The 20826-nt window shown below is 39.8% G+C and overlaps 1 protein-coding gene across 7 annotated transcripts in view; it reads left to right on the top strand.

The window, feature by feature from the left end:
- PTCD2 (pentatricopeptide repeat domain 2) overlaps window positions 1-20826 on the top strand; it is a 52311-nt gene that overhangs the window by 3153 nt on the left and 28332 nt on the right. For 3 of the 7 annotated variants that reach the window (XR_010117061.1, XR_010117062.1, XM_055253780.2), the window contains exons 3-8: window positions 3526-3655; window positions 8326-8443; window positions 12052-12130; window positions 12532-12623; window positions 15367-15480; window positions 19921-19995. Coding sequence is in view for 5 of the 7 variants with exons in the window: in XM_055253780.2 (XP_055109755.2) it covers window positions 3526-3655; window positions 8326-8443; window positions 12052-12130; window positions 12532-12623; window positions 15367-15480; window positions 19921-19995 (608 nt within the window). In the remaining 2 variants the exon portion in view is untranslated. Of the gene's footprint in view, window positions 1-3523; window positions 3656-8325; window positions 8444-12051; window positions 12131-12531; window positions 12624-15366; window positions 15481-19920; window positions 19996-20826 lie in introns of those variants that run through there. The other 4 variants (XM_055253782.2, XM_055253783.2, XM_055253784.2 and 1 more) reach the window with 4 other exon arrangements.

The following is a 20826-nucleotide window of genomic DNA, read 5'->3' as shown; positions in this document are numbered from 1 at the left end:
CTGCACTCCAACCTGGGTGACAGAGTGAGACCCTGTCTCAAAAAAAAGATAAATCTGGGATTTGCTTTGAAAAAAAAATCCAGTGTGTTTGAGGATTGTAGAGTAGAAGAAACATAATTAGCAAAATATTGATAATGTTTGAGGCTGGGTAATGGTACTTAGTGAGGGGGATTATTATCCTTTTCTTTCATTTCTTGGGTATGTTTGAAAATTTTTGTTACAAAAAGCTAAAAACAAGAACACCACCCTAGGTCTTTTTCTGTTTCAGCACCTGAGAAATCTTGTTGCATTCATTCTCTCCCGCCTGCACATAGAGTTCTTCCCAGCATTTCATACCTTTTATTGTGTGTGGATGCAGCAGTGGTCCCTGGGGGTTATGGATATACCCCCTTGATCTTCCTTTATGAACACATCTAAGACTTTTCCTTTTTTTTTTTTTAATAACTCTTGGTGTCCCTACTGACTTTTTCAGCCATAGACCCAGCTCTCCTTCTTCTCACTGCCAGATGTTTGTGAGCTCCTGATTAACACATTAACATTCTCTTTGTTTTGGTTTGTTTTTTAAGAGACAGTCTCGCTCTGTCACCTAGGCTGCAGTGCAGTTGGCACCATCATAGCTCACTCTAGCCTCAAACTCTTGGATTCAAGCAATCCTTCTGCTTTAGCCTCCTGAGTAACTAGGACTACAGTGCCACCATGCCGCCTAATTTTTAATTTTTAATTTTTAATTTTTTTTTGTAGAGATGGTCTCACTGTGTTGCCTAGGCTGGTCTCGAACTCCCGGGCTCAGGCTAGTATCCCGCCTCAGTCTCCTAAAGTACAGGCATGAGCCACTGCACCCATCCTGGTACTTTCTGCCTCCATTCCCTCACAATTCAGTCCTCCAGAAATCAGTGTTCTCTCGCTGCTCCACTAATCATACTATTATATAATACCATATAGGGGGCAAAAAAATAAACCTTTGGAATAGGGGGAATATATTTATCCCCAGTGGAGTAGGCTTAATCTAGATTTCACTTCAGTCTTTTCTTTCTACCCCAGGTATTTTAGATCTGTGTGAGGTTTGCAGTTAGGGCTTCATGTCATCCAGTTGTGATTTCCAGTTGTCATAGTCTTCATAAGGCTGTGGCAGTTGTGTACATGTTCTGAAAGGCAATTAATATAATCAGTGCCAATCTGCTCTATTGTCAGACTGATATGTTTAAAGTCCTGTCAACCTTTCAACATTTTGAGAGCCCACAGTGGTACTCTGTTGTATACCACACTATTAACATACTCATCTCTCTGGCATCCTGGCTCTCCCGTGATGGACTCCGCCCTTTCTAGGGTGGTTTCTGGTTGACTAGTCACGGCTTTTCCCTCCACACCTTTCATTCCAAGTTCTGTTCTGTTGCTCATGCTGATTCCCTTACCTAGAATGCCCCCCTCCTCCATTTCTCCAACCTGATTCAGCCCTTTCCTTTCTCACTGGTACCCCTCCACTTTCACCAACCTGGTCTGTTCTGAGTCATAATAATAAAGGTTGTAACAGGACTCTTCTGTCCACTCTGAGTTGTAATAGGTGTCGTAACAGGACAGAAGAGTCCTATTATGTTTATAGTATTCATGTGTCACCTCCTCCATCATTGTTTTCAGGTATCTTTGTATAAATTTAGCCTGCCCTCCCCAAAACGCTTTAAGTTCTTCGAGGGCAGGAACTATTACTTACCCTTCTTGGTGTCTCACACACAAAGAAGGATACTTCTGAGTATGATCACATGATAAACAAATGTTGATTGATTTGTTTTAAAACACAAGTTATATCTGTTGAAATACTGGATTCTTAAGGTGCTGTTTTTTGTTTTTTGTTTTTTGTTTTTCTGAGACGGAGTCTCGCTCTGTCACCCCGGTTGGAGTGCAGTGGCATGATCTCGGCTCATTGCAACCTCTGCCTCCCAGGTTCAAGCAATTCTTGTGCCTCAGCCTCCCCAGTAGCTGGGATTACAGGTGTGCACCACCACACCTGGCTACTTTTTGTATTTTTGGTAGAGACGAGGTTTCACCATGGTGGAGAGGCTGGTTTCAAACTACTGACCTCAAGTGATCTGCCCACCTCGGCCTCCCAAAGTGCTGGGATTACAGGCCTGAGCCACTGCACCCGGCCTCTTAAGGTTTATTAAGGAGGATTAGGAAGTACAAGATGTAATGTCATCTCTTTGATGACTTGAGACTTTTTAGACTGGAAGTTGCTTAGAAATATTTAATAGACTAAATCCTCTTAGATCTAACAGGTGACACAAGGAATGAAAATGAGAACAATAATGTTTCTATTTACTGGCAGTTACCATATGGCAAATGCTTTACATATATCATCTCAGGTAACCCCGTGAGGAAGGTACCACGATCCTTACTTTACACATGAGGAATCAAGTCTCAGAGACAAGGGTCTCCATCAGAATGCAAGTGGCTGAGCTTCGATTTCAGCCCAGGTCCTTCCATCTCTAGAGTCTTTAACTGTTACGTGGTTCTGCAAATAAAAATTGGAAGAGCCACTGCATTATCTCAAACCTAGTAGGTCTTTTAAATTGAGAAAGTGCCTCTGCTTCTAGTTCTTGGGTTTTAGATGTATTTGTGCCTCTCCTTTCAGCAGCATTCCTTCAAAGCTCTGGGCCTTGGAACAAATCCTATAGCTATTTCCTGGCAGCTTCTGATACTGACAACAGTTCTGCCTTCTGGAAAGCAGATGCTTGGTTGGTGCCTGCTTTGCTTTTCACCCCACATTTTGGTGGGAATAAAGCCCCTTATTGATGCCAAGAAGAGGTGCCTCCTTTTGGTTTTTGTCCCCACTGTTGATCAGATACAAAGACAAGGGAGAATGATAGACGGTGATGACATCGAAACAATTCTGTCACTGAAAAACTGTTTGCTGCTGTTTGGAGGACTGTTTCCCCCCCCTGCCCATTACATAGTACTTTGGCATGCCTTTTAACGGCTGAGTAAAAAGAGACCAAGAGGAATGAAAAAGAGGTAAAGTTGAATCAAATGAAAGAAACATGAGTCATGTGGGTCCACCATTGTGGACAAACCTACCTTCAACTCACATTTTCTTTTTAGTTTTCCCGTTTGGTCTCTGCCAATTGACGGTTTGGGTGTCTGGCTACATTTTCTTTCTTTTTCTCATGAGTCACCTAGAGATTCAGTTATTTGAGCCAAGCCTCTGGAACAGTAATTCTCAAACTTTAGTATACTAGAGGATCACCTAGGGAATCGAAAATGCCAATTCTTGAGCTCTTACCCCACAGATTTTATTTTAGAGAGTCTTGAGGGGGCCTGCCCTGTGCCCATGTCCCTGCCTCCTGTGACAGATGCCATCTGCTGACACTGTTCTAGAGGAAATTGGCCAGTGATGGCAGCTGTGTGTTCCTGAACCCCTCTCAGTGTCCCTCTGCAGTGAGCCAGCTTTGGGCTTCCCCATCTTCCTGAAGTCAGACTCCTTATACTCCCAGTCAGCCTGAGTGATGGTCACCATACTGTGCTTTCTTCCAGAAACGTATTTTAGAAACTTGAAAGAGAAACTGACCCAGAACAAGCTCATCTTGAAGGGGGAGTTGATAACCTTACTTCATTTGTGTGAGTCCCGGGACCATGTGGAGCTGGCTAAAAATGTCATTTACAGGTGAGGCATTTCCTTAGAATGTTGCCACCCTTATCCCTTCTTACTCTGTTCCTTTCTATGAGCAGTCTCATCCACTTCGAAGATGTTGCCACCTCTATACCAGTGACTTCCAGATCTCTTGTTCAGATGCCTACCTTGAACTCCAGACACTTACATTCACTTATGGAGCACACACTTACTGGGTTCCTACTATATGCTGGGTGCTAAGAATAGAAAAGCAGATATTTTATGTCTAAAGAAGTTACCAGCCTATCACTGACGTATACCCTAGGCCTTCAAATTCATTATGTACAAATTCACTCCTCTTCTTCTGTTTTCCTTCTCACTGGCTAGTCACTCAGGACAGATATTTTGGAGCCTCTTTACTCTCATGTCATTTGCCTCTCTTTCCTGATAGGGTAAGAAATCCTCTTTGTTCCACTTCCTTGGTATCTCCCTCAGCTCCAGCCTTCCTCTCTCTCTCTCCGTTAGCAGTGTCTTAGTTCAGGCTTTAATGTCTCTCACCTAAATCCTTTCAGTGGACTCCTATTTTCCCTCCTCTAGTGCTGCTATACCTTTCTGATCCATTATTAAAGTTTCCCATGTCAGAAAGAACTCACATGTAAGCATAGTCTGCCACTGGGAAAGCCAGCAAAGGCCTCGCTTACCAGGGAGCAGTGTGACATCAAATCAACAGACTTCATTTCTGAAATTAAGTTCATTGCTCTTTTGCATTTTTTTAAAAACTATATTCTTTTTTTTTTTTTTTTTTTTGAGATGAAGTCTCAATCTGTTGCCCAGGCTGGAGTACAGTGGCGCGATCTTTCAGCTCAATGGCAACCTCCACCTCCAGGTTCAAGCAGTTCTCCTGCCTCCGTCTCCCAAGTAGCTGGGGTTACAGGTGCCTGCCACCACACCCGGCTAATTTTTGTATTTTTAGTAGAGAATGGGTTTCGCCATGTTGGCCAGGCTGGTCTCGAACTCCTGGACTCAAGTGATCCACCCACCTCAGCCTCCCAAAGGCTGGGATTGCAGGCATGAGCCACCACGCCCAGCCCTGCTTTCCATTTTTAAAAGATCTGTTTCTATATATGAACCTGCATTTATATGTACATTTATAGAGAGAAATACAAGATAATCATATAAAGAATACTGGAAGATTCTCTACCAAAAGTTAACTGGTTCTCTGGGAATTATGGATTATGTATTTTTTGTTTATCTAAATGTATATTTTTCTGATTTCTCAAACTTGTCTACAGTGGACATTAATTTTAGAACATGAAAAAATGTCTTTTCTAAGTAAAAATTAAAAAATTCATTGAAAAATTGAAAAACACCAAAAAGTAGAGAGAAGTAATGTATCACAGATTCTGCTGTTTCAGTTGTCTGTTGTTGTATAACAAACCACACCAGAACTTAATGGCTTAACACAGTGACTATTTATTATTTCTCATAATCCTGGGATCAGGAATTCAGGCCCATCTCCACTGAGCAGTTCTTGGTTGGTGTCAGATGAAGCCACTCACTCATCTGCAGTCAGCTGGTAGCTGGGCTATACTACATGGTCCAAGAAGGCCTCTCTTGAGTTTGTGATGCCTCATTGCTCCTCCATGTGGCCTCTCCCTGTCTTTCTGGAGTGCCTCATTATTCATTTGTTGGTTTGAGCTGTACTGGCCCACAGCCCAGATGGGAGCTGCCAGGCATGATAGAGCTGCCCAGAATTGGCATGGCTTCTCTTAGTTAAGGCAAGTTGCCTGGCCAGACCAAAGTCAAGGGGAGGGGAAAAGGATTCTACCTCTGGATGGATGGAACCACATGCACATACAGAGAGGGAAGAAATTGATGGCAACCATCTTTGGGGCCTGTTGCTCCCATCTAAGAAACCACTGTTAATATTTTTGTGTTTTTTTTTTTTTTTCACAGATGTAAAGATTTCGTTGTTTTGGTAGATTTTGCTTTACATTGTTATAGTTATTGCTGTATAATTATTTTCTAAATATAAATATTTTCATGTTAATCATATCTTTAGGAATCATAGTTTAATGGCAATATAGTATTTATTACATGTTAGGTATTTTCATCAACTATGCCCATATTGTTGGACATTGAAGTTTTTTCTAATATTTCACCAGTATAAATAATGCCATGATGAGGAACTCACGGCATAAAACTTACTCTTTGTTTCCTTTTGGGGATCAGCGGTATGAACTTTTTAAAGTTTATCAATATATAACTGTCAGGTTATTTTCCAAAAGTGTTATGCCAATTTAAAGTCACACTGTATCTACAAACTTAATTCTGTATTTCAGTTTCACAAAGTTAAATCATTTCCCTTTGGCATGTTTTCCTCTCATTTTACTACACAAAGCTATTCAATGTTTATAAGAGTAGTAAAATGAGATAAATATTCTGAACACTCTTTCCACTCTTATTTTTATCATAAATATTCAAAGTATGACTCAATTCCTTTACTGTTGCTAATAAATCTCTACCCAGTTGCTGACCTTTTCCTTCTCTACTTGTAGACAGCTGGACAAGTGGAAAGATGGGTAGATCCAAGGTTCAACCAACATGTTCTTTTTCTCCCTGAGTTAGGTAGCCCGTGGCTGGGAAAGGAGAGTCATGAGCTGAAACATAAGCTTTTTATTGAGCCCAAAATGGGGAGCATCTTAATACCCTCGTTATGTTGACCAAATGCTATCTGGTTTATTGAGGGATTTTAGATCCTCTTGAACATTTCTTGTCCAGCAGGCAATTCGTTATCTCAGTGACTTTCTAGCACTTTTATTAATGTGACTGTCATTTAGCATGTTAATGTCAAATCAGAAACTTGTTTTTGCTTTCTTTTGCTTTTAATCTGGCACAAGTTTCTCATGAGAATATTGACTGAAATATGTTGATTTTTGAAGATGTTTTCCTTAGCATGCCTTACGTTTTATAAAGATTTATATGTTGAAGACTTGTGTGCCAGGCACATCATCTCATTTAATCTTCACAAAAAAACTGAGTTAGGTTCTCTTCTTCCTTCCATTTTACAGATGAGGAGATGGAAGCACAGAGTAGTTAATTAATTTGCTCATCGTCACACAAGTAGAAGAGCTAGGATTTGAATGATCAGTTTGGATTCAGAGCCTAAAAACCCTTAACCACTATCCTATATTGCCTTCCAAAAACTTAATTTATAAGTGTTGTAATGAAGCAATGAATATTATTTGTAACTTCTTTTTTTTTTTTTTTTTTTTTTGAGATGGAGTCTCGCTCTGTCGCCCAGGCTGGAGTGCAGGGGCACGATCTCGGCTCACTGCAAGCTCCGCCTCCTGGGTTCACGCCATTCTCCTGCCTCAGCCTCCCAAGTAGCTGGGATTACAGGCATCAGCCACCACGCCCGGCTAATTTTTTTTTTTTTTTTTTGTATTTTCAGTAGAGACGGGGTTTCACCATGTTAGCCAGGATGGTCTCGATCTCCTGACCTCGTAATCCGCCCGTCTCGGCCTCCCTAAGTGCTGGGATTACAGGCGTGAGCCACTGCGCCCGGCCTATTTGTAACCTCTATAAGTGGATAATGAAATGTATCAAAGTACACCTCATCGTTCTATTATGGTATCATTGTAGTATATGCATTTAGAATAGACTAGCGTAATACTACTCTGACTCTTCGATGATTTTTAGCAGAAGGTAAAAAGTATCCTGTTTTGTTATCAGTGCTTCTCCCCAAGGTATTTTAGATTCGCTCATTATATGAATCTAAATCTAAAAGAAATATGAAGATGAAGATTCTTAATGAATAAATGTTTCTAAAATCTGATTTACGTGTAATCATGAGGTGTTGATTTTGCCACATATTGTCCTCTTGGTGTCTAAAGCAAAACAGTTGGTTATTGAAAGTAAATTTACAGTAGTGATATGCAGTTCTGACTGGCAGACTGGCTGCCTGTAGAAATCTCAACAGAAGATTTAGAAGACATCATTGAAGACATCCTTGTCTTTGAGATTAACCTTTTCCTAAAACTTAAACATTCAAAACCACATTTAATTTGTTTAGCCAGGTGATCATAGCCCCTGTGTACCTTTCCCGAGCTTAGAAAAGCAGAGAGTTGCTGTAAATTGTCAGTGTGACTGTTGGTTGTCTGCCATCCTATATGAGGATGAAGCCAGCCTCCAAAAAAAACCCCCAAAAAACAGTATATTGTTTTGAAATATGTATACATTACAGAATGGCTAAGCCAAGCTAATTAACATACGCATTACTTGAGGGTCTTGCTCTGTCACCTAAGCGGGAATACAGTGGCACAGAGCATCACCCCCACTTCTTTCCCTTGTTCTCCTCTGGGTAGGCCCATTCTGATGCACTTACAGATGCTGCTAGACTCCTGCCATTTCCTAAGGCGTGCTCACACTCAGTTTCAGGGTTGTTTCTAAATTTAGAGAATGATTACAACATACGTTTTTCCTCTGTTTCTTTTATTTTATGTCAGTCTGCTATAAACTCTGTTTACTTGTTTAAACGATTGGTATACTTCTGCACTCCAGGATTCCTGATTGTCTGAAATCTCCACTTCTCCCCCTCCAGACTGTGAGAGAACTTCGTTCTCTGTTGTGTCCCAGCACCTGGCACAGTACATGCTGTAGTCTGTGTCTGTCCTTTTTCCTGTGTCCTACCTTTTGGCTCATTGAATCATTTCCATTACCAGGTACCATGCAGAGAACAAAAATTTCACTTTGGGGGAGTATAAATTTGGACCGCTTTTTGTGAGGTTGTGTTACGAGTTGGATCTTGAGGAATCTGCAGTGGAGCTCATGAAAGACCAGGTTATTGTTTCCTAATTGTTTTCTCTGTCAATGTGTGTGTTTTTGGTGATATTGGAAAAGGCATCTCTTCTATGTACATTATTCCTGCGTTAGATTTTCAAAGAAAGGCTGCTGGGGCTGAATGAGCACTTCTCTGCATTTTTAAGTTTCCTTGCAGTCAGTTTGTGTGAAGAGGGGTGGAGTAATATAGAACAAGTGTGGAAGAGGTATAGGCACAGATGATCCTACCTTGGATGTGTATCAATGTGGGTTGTACACCTGCTCTTTTAGGGGCTTTCAATAGAGAAGAGCTTGAGACAGTCTCCATTTAAAGACTGACATTCCTATCCTTTACCTGTATTCTCTCTTGATTTTGTGTTTGTATTTTTCTGGTTGAAGACTACATTTGGGAAGTGCTTTTCTATTTCTAAAATACTTTCCGTCACATATTCTGACTTTCTGTTCCTAAAAACAAAAGTAAATAATTATTTTTACAGCTACTCATTGAATATTTACTATGTCTTAAGCATTGTGTTTAAGTACTTTAAATGTTTCATTTTATTTGTTTCTCACAATAGCCCTGATAAGGTAGATTTCCATTTTGTAGATAAAGAAACTAGGACCTAGAGACATAAATTCATTCATTCGTTATAAAGTCATTTTGATTACCAGATACCATGTAGAGAACAGAAATATCACTTAGGGGGAGTGTAAGCTTAGACTGCTTTTCATGAGGCTGTGTTTCCCATAATCAGAAACATTTGCTAAATTTTGGGGCCATGGCTGGCCACCAGGTACATTTTTGTATATTTAGGAACTTACATAACAAGCTGAGTTGTTCTTCTGCCTCTTACTCTTTTTTTATACAAAATTTTCTCTGTACATGGTGGGCATGTTAACTCTAGGCTTGCCCCTATTTAATGACACTTGTGTATTAGAAAGATGACCATAATATATTGGTAAGCAGAGAAAAGGTTGTTTAAGAATGGTACAGATAGTTTGATCCTGTTTTTTTTGTTCCATAAAAAAAGACACATATTAACATTAACATTTTAATAAAATATAAATACATATATACTGAAAAGATATACACTAAATCACTTTATCTTTGGGGGTAGAATTATTAAAAATTCTCACTTTTTACTTTATACATTTTTGTATTATTTGACTATTTTTAATAAACATATGTTAATGTTTCAGTTAAAGGAAAAAAAAAATTTCCCACTGTAATAAATCATAGCCATGAGTATGGTGATAAAAACAAAAATAAAAAAGATGAAAGCAAAGGGTTTTTTTTTAGCCTGCTTGTATATGGAAAAGTCACGTATAGGTAAGTTTTCTGGAGTAGAATGGACAAATTCGAGTAGGTGACATAGGACCTAATCCTGCTTCTACCCGAACTTCTCTTGTTCCCTACTTACAACCCTGTAGTATTGCCAGCATGGTAGCCACGTGGAGTCATTGAACTGTGGCTAACTCAAATTTACATGTGCTATAAGTATAAAATATATGATGGATTTTAATTACTTGTTATAAAAAGAATGCAATGTATGTTAATTTTTATATGGATTACATGTTGAAATTACATCTTGGATATAGTGGGTTAAATAATTTAGTCTATTTCTGTTTACTTTTTTAAATGAGGCTAATTGAAAATTTAGAGTCACATACATTGTGATTCTAAAATATCCTTGGTGACTCAAAATGCTTTTCCATTGGCTGGGGCTGCGCTGGTGGCTTTCCCTCACACTTAGAAGAAAACCCAGACCCTTGACTCTGACCTAGGGGGCCCGTTGTGTCATCTCCCCTTTCTCCCTTGCTGACTGCACTCTGGACCTGCATGTTCTTCCTCGGCCATGGCGAGCTCACAGCCTCTAACTGGAACATTCTGCATTCTTATCCTTGAGGCTCCCTCCTTGACCTCACTGAGGTCTCTTCTCACAGTGCCTTCCCTGACTACCTTCCATCCATCTTCTCTACTTGCTCTTCATAGACCTTACTAATAGCTGAAATGAATATTTTTTTCACTTGTCTTATTCACTGTCTTCTCCACCAGAATTTAACCTCTACTAGATTACAAACCCTAGTAGGGTTTTGAGCAGGGTGTATATCCTGTTTATCATTTCTTTATTCTCGGCACCTAGAACAGGGTCTGCATAGTAGGTGATCAGAAAAGAGTGAACTTGAGCAAGGCATTTAATGACACATTTGAATACCATGTGCCCCATTATCATGGCACACAAAATGTTGAGATGTTAGCAAGATGTTGGTCAAAGGATACAAAATTTCAGTAAGATGGAATAAGTTCAAGGGATTTTCTCTGTACAACATAGTGACTATAGTTAATGACAATGTATTGTATTCTTCAAAATTGCCTAAAGAATAGGTTTTATGTACTCTCACCACACAAAATGAGTATGTGAAGTAATGCGTATGTTAATTAGCTTGGCTTAGCCATTCTGTAATGTATACATATTTCAAAACAATATACTGTTTTTTGGGGGGTTTTTTTGGATACAGGGTCTTGCTCTGTCACCTAAGTGGGAATACAGTGGCACTATTATCATAGCTCATTGCAGTCTCATAACTCTTGGGTTCAAGTGATCCTCCCACCTCAGCCTCCCAAGTAGCTAGGATTCCAGCCTTGTGCCACCACACAAACTTTTTAAATTTTTATTATTTTTTTAAGAGATGGGGTCTTGCTGTATTGCCCAGGCTGGTCCTGAACTCTTGGCCTCAAGCGATCCCACCTCTCCCTCCCAAAGTACTGGGATTACAGGCGTGAGCCACCACACCTGGCCAAATATATACAATTTTTATTTGTCAATTAAATAAATACATACAGACAAGTTGGAAAAAAATGTTGAGAACCACTGTTTTGGAGAATTATTTCAAAAGGCGAGTAATCAATTCTGTATTATCCGTTGCCAAAAAAAGACCATAGTTGTGTGAGACCCTCCTGCCTTAGTCCTCAAGTATATTTATAGCTGCCATTTCATGTTAATAGCTGGCACCTAGTTTCCAGGACCACTCTGCCAGAGTTAATTGGCTAGTTTCTTTTCTCCTAAGCATGATAGATGACAGTTCCTTAAAGATGTCCTTCATGGTAATTATGAAACCCAGAGATCTCTTGCTGTACCTCTTAGCATGACAGCCAAGAGAGTGGACAGCATTTTAACTTTTTTCTTTTTTTTTTTTTTCTTTTTGAGACAGAGTCTTGCTCTGTTACCCAGGCTAGAGTGCAGTGGCACGATCTCGGCTTACTGCAACCTCCACCTCAGCCTCCTGAGTAGCTGGGATTATAGGTGCCCACCACCATGCCCAGCTAATTTTTGTATTTTTAGTAGAGACGGGGTTTCACCATGTTGGCCAGGCTGGTCTTGAACTTCTGACCTCATGATCCACCTGCCTTGGGCTCCCAAAGTGCTGGGATTATAGGCGTGAGCCACCATGCCCAGCCAACTTTTCAAAAATAAAACCTGGGTATATAAAATATATTAGAGAATTCAAAAGGCCAAATGAGTAAAGTATGTAGAAAAATAAGACCTGGCTAGATAAGAGACAGCGAAAGTACCTCCTCAATAAATAGTTTTAATTTTTAACCAAACTGTATTGTTCTTCTTTGTTAGCATTTACGAGGTTTCTTCTCAGACTCCACATCATTCAATATTTTGATGGATATGTTATTTATCAAAGGCAAATATAAAAGTAAGTACTGCAATTTCTATTTGCCGAAAAATTCTGCCATGTTTGCTGGCATAGGGGGAAAAATGAGTCGTGCAAAAATGATTCTTATATCCCTGATAAGTGGCTGAATTCTAGAGACCTTATGAAGTTTGAAAACATCGCATTGCATGTCATCCCTTCAACTAAATATCCCAGATTTTACTTAGGCTAAAATTGTGAAGCAGCTTTTAAAACATTAGTTCTTCATGTTTGACCTGATAGTTTATTTCAACATTTAGTTAATTGCTAAATGACTTTGAGAAATAGCTTTTATTTTGTTGAAATACACTTTTCTGTAGATGGTGCTGAACAGATGAGAGCTTTGGGGGCCAACAGCAGAGGAACTCTGACTAACACTGTGATCCACTCTTCACTTTTGGCAGGTGCTTTGGAAGTATTGATAGAGATGAAAAACCAAGATGTGAGGTTCACGAAAGATACCTATGTTCTTGCTTTTGCAATTTGCTACAAACTGGTAAGCCTCTTTCCTCTTAACTTTGAGAGCATTGTGTGTAGTCTTTGAGAGAGGATTTTTTTTTCTCTCTACAAATAAAATTCAGTTCCTCTGAAGTCTGTTTTCCATCTGGTGCAAATGTTTTAATTTTAAATGTTTTTATTTTTAGAAAACTCAAGTTAGCCATATCAGACAGTTTTATGGGAAAAGTAATTTTTTCATCTTTCACTCTTCTCTGGTGATTGTGTAGACAGTGAGAACAAGAGGCAATGTGTTGGGTTCAGGCTCTGCTTTGAAGTCATCTCGCATGCTGGACTCTGCTAGATCCATCTTCCCTGTTGTCCTTGTCTATGGAAATCTTAGCTTCCTTCATTGGTAAGCTCAAGGACTACTTTGTCCTCATATGTGAAGGCTTTTGTAATCACCGAAACTGGAAGTGATGTTTGTCACCTCCAGGTATCCCTTAATTGTGCTCTATTTGTATCACCTCCCTGGTACTTCTGACACAGCTTAATGTTGTACTTAGTAGATGCACGCTCCATTGTCTCCACTTGAGTGTGAGCTCCTTGAGGTTTCTTTGTATCCCACCACCTAACACAATGCCTAGTATCCAGTAGTTCTTTAATAAATGTATGTGACATGAAAATGAAGTCTGAGGACAGAGACCATGACTTATACGTTCTTTTATCAGTACAAAAAATGAGCCAGGCGTGGTGGCATGCACTTTGTAATCCCAGCTACTCTGGAGGCTGAGGCAGGAGAATTGCTTGAACCCAGGAGGCAGAGGTTGCAGTGAGCCAAGGTTGCGCCACCGCACTCCAGCCTGGGTGACAGAGTGAGACTCTGTCTCAAAAAAAAAAAAAAGTTATTTTATTATTACTGTACCAGGATTATTTCTTGCCCATAGAAACTCTTTCTTCAATGTTTAGTGACTGATCATTGCAATAGTGAAATGATCAATGTTTAATGTATTACTGTTGTCATTCGTATCATTTAAACTTTGGAAACCTGGCACACAAAACCTCTTTATACTGAAAACAAAGGAACACGAAGCAAAGTAGAAGAACATGGGCTGTTGAAAAATTCCCCTGAAGAGTGTAGCAATACCAGTTTTCCAAAACAAGGGGATAGCTGGGTTATAGTGGAAAGAAAACCAAGTGGAAATTGAGAAACTTGGAGTCTAGTCCAACTTTGGTATTATATAGCTTATATATATGACATATAGCTGTGAACTGATCACCTATCTCATTTTACAAATGAGATGGTTAGATTTGGGAGTCAGCAAACTTTTTTTATGAAAGGCTAGATAGTAAATATTTTAGGCTTTGGGGGCCACATGTCTCTGCCTCATATGATATCTGCCCCATATTCTTTGTTTTTGTTTTTACAGGCCTTTAAAAATGTTAAAGTCATTCTTAGCTGTAGGCTACATTTAGCCCAAGTGTCATAGTTTGCTGACCTCTGGATTCAATAATTCTTTCCATTCATACCACTCTACGATTCTAGGAGGCCAAAAAAAAACAAACAAAAAAAAACCACCACACAGCACTAGAGCATCACTTACTCAGCATTGTAATTCCCAGCCTTCTTGTCCTCTACTTAGGGATGCCTCCCTGAGTGTATACTGCAATGACGAGAATTTCAGTTCTACTTAGAGGCCATGCGTAGTGGCTCACACCTGTAATCCCAGCACTTTGGGAGGCTGAGGCAGGCGGATCACCTGAGGTCAGGAGTTCGAGACCAGCCTGGCCAACATGGTGAAACCTTGTCTCTACTAAAAATACAAAAATTAGCCAGTGGTGGCACATACCTGTAATCTCAGCTACTTTGGAGGCTGAGACAGGAGAATCGTTTGAACTGGGGAGGCAGAGGTTGCAGTGAGCTGAAATCGCGCCATTGCACTCCAGCCTGGGCAACAGAGCGAGACTCTGTCTCAAAAAATAAAATAAATAAATAAATTCTACTTAGGAAAGGCCAGAGGACTTTTCTCCCCTGTGTCGTGTCCAAGAATAACTTGTTTCACCCAGTGGAGATGAGTTGAAAAAGTGATCTGGTCAGCCAGTACAAATTCCACATCAATTCTGGGAACTGTCCTCTCTCATCCCATTTGAACTCTATTTTGACAGGAGTTGCAACTCCTGTTATGACAGATGACATAGTTGCACAGCCAGGCTGCTCTCATAAACCTAATCCCCCACAGCATGCACAAAGGAAGAGGATTTGGTTTTACCACTGCTGTTTTTATATCACTGACATTCTTGGATTTTTTTTTAAAGGTTTCTGTTTTCATGGGATTCTTTTATAATTTATGTTCAAATTAGTGTTCGTGTTTTCAAATATTTGACATATGAATATTTTCAGATTGGAAATCTCCCAGGAACAGTTTCCTGGTGTTGTTGAGCCTTAATCAGCTATTTCATATAGTAGCAGGCAGAACCTTTATACTCGTAAATTATGGGGTCTGTGTCTAGAAACTAGCCTGCCCAGATACAAAGAGATGTGTATGTTTTCTAGTTAAAACTGCCCCAATTCAGAAAATTGAAAATGAGTTTTAAAAATAAAGTTAATTTAGATTTGACCTGCTAACCTATCAGTAGCCTGGTGTATTTGCAAATAGTCTTTATATGGGGCTTAATCTTTTAAGTGGCTTGAGGGAGGCTCTAGGAAATCCTTACAAAAGGAACTGTAAATACTGAGCACTATTAATCATTTTATTGAACTTAAAGATTTATAACATTAATCGAACAATCCTGTCTCCTTACAGAATAGCCCCGAGTCTTTCAAAATCTGTACTACATTAAGAGAAGAAGCTCTACTCAAAGGAGACATTCTCTCCAGGAGAGCATCCTGTTTTGCTGTGGCATTAGCTTTGAATCAGGTAAAGCCTTGTGGTGTATTAAGTAAATTGGGAGTGGCCAGGACTTCATTACTTTTATTTGTTCTTGCTTTTCCTTTTTTCCTTCTGACTGCATCATAAAGAAGTAGTCACCATAAAGAGACCAATGCGTTTGTTGCCATGGCAACCTATATCTATACCTATACCGGCAAAGAATGATTTTATTTACAGTTGGGGACCTAACATGCATTTCTAAATAGAAGGGTAGAGAAATTTCTCAAGTAATTAAAATGAAAATTGCAAGTTATCAGATTACGTTGTAATGTTCTCAGAGAACAGTTTAATTTTATGCTCTCCAAAGTTGAATTAGCCTCAGATGAATGAGGACTGCTGTGTCAGCCCATTGTAGAAGTGGGATCCATCACATATTTCATAGTTATATCCAACTACTACTGTTATTTGGGTGAGACGTTAGTGATCATTTAACCTCATTCCCCTGACTGGACAGGTGGAGGTAGCAGAGACCCAGACATAAGCGGGGACCTCCCTGAGGTCATGCCTCAGTGATGGACAGAGTTAGAGCTGGAACCCTGGAACACCATCTCTCTGGAAGAGCCTCTCCTGAGATTTCCTATTCCAGAGCCTAAAAAATATGAAATGCTTTATATGTTTCCTATGTAGTAAAAGGAAATTTTACAGCAGAAAAATAGTAACCAAGCCAGGTTATTTTCCTGGCTGGTAAAATATAGCTGGAGAACTCTTATAATTAATTAGAAATCAAAACGTGAGGGTGATCCATTTCCCTATATTGCTGGGCAGAGTCATTGAAGGACAAAACTTAAGAGATTGTACACTTTCCAGGCTTCTGCTGGGCCAAGATCATTTCTTTAACTTTCTAAGCTTCTCTTGCTGTCCAGGGGAATTATTTTGTCTTCTTAGTCTGTCATGAGGTGAGTGAGGTGAATTAAAGTCTCTTCGAAGGCATGTGTTTTTCTTTCTTTGTATAGCTCCTGTAGTTTTTATTTATGTCTAAGTTATACTGTTTGGTGCACAGATATATCATCACTGTTACATCATCATTGTGAATCCCTCACTTTAGCATTATAAAGTGCCTATCTAGGTCATGTTTACTGCTTTTGCCCTGAATTCAACCTTATTAATATCTCCACCCCTCTTTTTGCTTGTTTCTCTCTTTGTTTCGATCAGGTTTGCATTTGACCGATATACAGCTTTTCCTATCCTTTATTTTTGCAATCTTTTTGAATGGTTTTGTTTTAGCTTTGTCTCTTATATACTGCATAAATTTCTGTGTTGCTTTATAATGTGATACTAATCTTTTAATATAATCCATTTATATTAATGTGACGTATTTGATCTTGGGTCTCATTTGATGCTTTCTGTTTCTATAACTTTTTCTACTCTCTTATGCCATGTGGTTATTTTCTCTAGTTGTTATTTTTGCTCTAGTGGTGACTTTAAAACCATAGTTTTGATTTTCTTAATTATTCTTTTGACAAGACCTGTTAATTCCCTAATATAAGTAATGGTGAAATTACTATATTTCCTCTGTTTTTCATCTTATTTTCTTCCTCCCCCATCCAATACCCAATTTTAGCTGGTATTTTACTCTGATAGTGTTCACTTTACTCTTAAATGTACTTGATTTGTCAGTTTTCTTTTTTTTTTTGAGACGGAGTCTCACTCTGTCACCCAGCCTGGAGTGCAGTGGCGCGATCTCGGCTCACTGCAAGCTCCGCCTCCTGGGTTCATGCCATTCTCCTGCCTCAGCCTCCCGAGTAGCTGGGACTACAGGCGCCTGCCACCACGCCTGGCTAATTTTTTTGTATTTTTAGTAGAGACGGGGTTTCACCATGTTAGCCAGGATGGTCTCGATCTCCTGACCTCGTGATCCACTCGCCTCGGCCTGATTTTAAGTGATATTTTTTGGCCTGCTGATAATAAAGATAAGGAAATGGGAATGCCTTTTCTACCTTTCATCTCTTTCCGTTCTCTTTCTGTCATTAGTATTAACATTGCTTCATTGTCCAGGCATATAACATTTACACTCTGTTCTATAGCCATACTCCCCACTTTTGAGTCCTTTGTATGGTTAAATAGGTTGTTTGGTGCTAGTTGTTTTTCCAGTTTTCTCTTTGTTGGCTGAAGTGAGTATTTTAGTAAATTCTTTGGAGGAACAATATCCCCTGAGTTCTTGGTATTTTAAATTATTTTATTTGCCTGTTGTTTTTGTACTTGAACTACAATTTGGCCAGATTTACAATTTCAGGGTGACATTTGCTTTTCTTGAGGTACTTTTAGGCATTGCTTTTCTGTCTTCTAGTATGGAATATTGCTGTGGAGAAATCTAAGGCCTGCCTGATTTTTTTCCACTTGATTGACGTGATCTTGTTCATTTTTCTCATTTCTATCTTCTATATCCATGGAAATATTTTTCAATTAGAGTTTCTTCATTGGCCAGTTCTTTTCTTTTCTTTTTTGAGACAGAGTCTCACTCTGTCTTCCAAGCTGGAATGCAGTGGCGCGATTTCGGCTCACTGCAACCTCCGCCTCCTGGGTTAAAGTGATTCTCCTGCCTCAGCTTCCTGAGTAGCTGGGATTACAGGCATGCGCCCAGCCAAATTTTTGTACTTTAGTAGGCGTGTGTCCAGCTAAATTTTTGTATTTTAGTAGAGATAGGGTTTCACCATGTTGGCCATGTCCAGCTAATTTTTGTATTTTAGTAGAGACAGGGTTTCACCATATTGGCCAGGCTGGTCTTGAACTCCTGATCTCAAGTGATCTGCCTGCCACAGCCTCCCAAAGTGCCGGGATTACAGGTGTGAGCCACTGTACCAGTTATTTTCTTAATTTTGTTCTACTGTGTTCCTTTCCTCTTTTTAAAAATATCATCTTTATGAGTATCATGTGGTGGTTCTTTTTTGACTATTCATCATTGAAAAGTGTAAGTTTCAGGCCTAGCACAGTGGCTTCTGCCTGTAATCCCAGCACTTTGGGAGCGGGGGGGATCACTTGAGGCCAGGAGTTTGAGACCAGCCAAGACAACATAGGGAGACCCTGTCTCTACAAAAAATAAATAAATAAATAAAACAGGTGCAGTAGTACATAGTACATGCCTGTAGTCCTTGCTGCTCAGGAGACTGAGGCAGGAAAATAGCTTGTGCCCAGGAGTTTGAGGCTGCAGTGAGCCGTGATTCCACCACTACCCTCCAGCCTGGGTGACAGAGCAAGACTCTGTCTCTAAAAAATAAAAATTCTGGCCAGGCACAGTGGGTAACACCTGTAATCCCAGCACTTTGGGGGGCTGAGGCAGGCAGATCAGGAGGTCAGGAGATCGAGACCAACCTGACTAACACGGTAAAACCCCGTCTCTACTGAAAATACAAAAAAAATTATCCGGGCGTGGTGGCGGGCGCCTGTAATCCCAGCTACTCTGGAGGCTGAGGCAGGAGAATGGTGTGAACCCAGGAGGCAGAGCTTGCAGTGAGCCGAGATTATGCCACTGCACTCCAGCCTGGGCAACAGAGCAAGACTCCGTCTCAAAAAAATAATAATAAATAAAATAAAATAAATAAATAAAAATAAAAATTCAAAAATAAAAGAAAAACTTGTTTCTTTTAGACCAGTCATTTCTAGATTCATGTCAGAGAAAGAGAGAACAACAGAGCGGGATACCAGAGCACTGTTCTAGGCTAGCAGGATTTTTCTTCATATAACCCAGAGTTTTTGTCTATAAGTATGCACAGGCCTCATTTCTTTTAAGTCAACAGAAATAGGCACTGAGGTGGTTTTTGGTACGCAGTCTCTTCTCTGCTGCTGCTGTCTTAGGAACATACTGTTTCCTGTGAGTATGTCTTATCTATGGAAACGTTTGGCTAGCCTCATCTCTGCCACCACAAGGATCCATGGAAGTTCTCTTTACTAGTCCTATGCTCTGTTCTCATCATTGTAAATAGGAATTTAGGTTTTGTACTTCAGGTCGTGCCCTTACCTTTGAGAGCTGTACTGTTGTAGGTTCTTTGTGAGATACAGAGCACTGTCTGCCTCTGACTGCTTTCTCCTGAACCCTGCCAGCCTCCATTTCCAATGTTTCTGGCAGTGTTTCCAGCTGTGCTGTGGCTTGAGGTTTCTATGTTCTAATTATGTATGTCAAAGACAGGCTTTGCACTTTGTTTCTCATTCCTATTTTTTTAGAAGCTGATTCCAATAGCAGAAGGGGAAATGCCAATTTTATGCCTGCATCTTAAAAACTGGACTCAGGCAGGTTGTTAAAACATTCAACAATATGCGACTAGATGCAGCATTTTATGGAATGTTTAGTTTTGATTTCCGAAACATTTTTTCTTTGTGGACGTCAAAACCCTGAGGTCACCTTAATAGGGACATACTGCCTTCTCTAAGTGATCTTTTACAATAACATTAGTTCCTATGATATGGAATATGATTTATTTCTCTTCCTTCTAGAATGAGGTGGCAAAAGCTATGTCCATTTTTTCTCAAATCATGAATCCAGAAAGCATAGCCTGCACTAATTTAAATGTAAGTGATTATGGTTTAAGGTAAGCCTTGAAATATAATAAATGTATTATAATAAAATTATGCCTAAATGTTTTAGCTGTATACAATGACTTGCTCTCCCAAGGTTTTCATTCAAATCAACAGTCATTTATTGAATTCCTTTCTGTGAAAATTACAGTATCACCCTTGTAAGAAGAGTCAACACAGCTGTCGCTTCCAGGAGTTTGTAAACAGGTTGGAGAGAGGTAGATATGCTCATATATAAGACATGGCTAGATGCTGAAGACATGAGACGTGGCTAAGAAAGCTGTAGATGTAGGGAGGAGAAGGGGATGGAGACAGATCCTCCAGGCCCTTTACCAAGCCTTGAGAGAAACCCATGTGCTAACTGCATCTTATTGGTGGCACCTAACTCATGGCATTGTTGCAATTAATGAGCTTATATACTTATGGTACACAAAATAGTGCCTGACATGTGGTAAGCATTCAGTAAATGTTATCTATTGTCATTCTTATTATGTTGCCAGTATGCCCATAGTCCTCTTCCCCATTAACTTACCTGGGTCACTTATTTGGGACCTTGTGGTCTGGGTCAGCAAGTGGCTGCACGCATATCACCAAGATATGCAAAACCTTAATGCCTAAAACTAAAAGCACAGGAAAAAAATTATCTCAGATTCACGCTAATAATAAAGTTTGAGGCATATTACTACTCCCAGAGTTTGAGCAGTGAGTCACAAAACCTTCTTGGACCAATTATAAAAGACTATCTTATCATTGAGGACACCATAGCCCCCATTCAGCCTGCCCGTATTGAGACTCCTTGTATACTGCATCTACTTGTGTGGGGGG

Source organism: Symphalangus syndactylus, chromosome 18 (genome assembly GCF_028878055.3).
Source record: "Symphalangus syndactylus isolate Jambi chromosome 18, NHGRI_mSymSyn1-v2.1_pri, whole genome shotgun sequence".
Lineage (NCBI taxonomy): Eukaryota > Metazoa > Chordata > Mammalia > Primates > Hylobatidae > Symphalangus > Symphalangus syndactylus.
The sequence above is the reverse complement of the archived record's forward strand: the minus strand, read 5'-3'. Positions and strand labels throughout refer to the sequence as shown.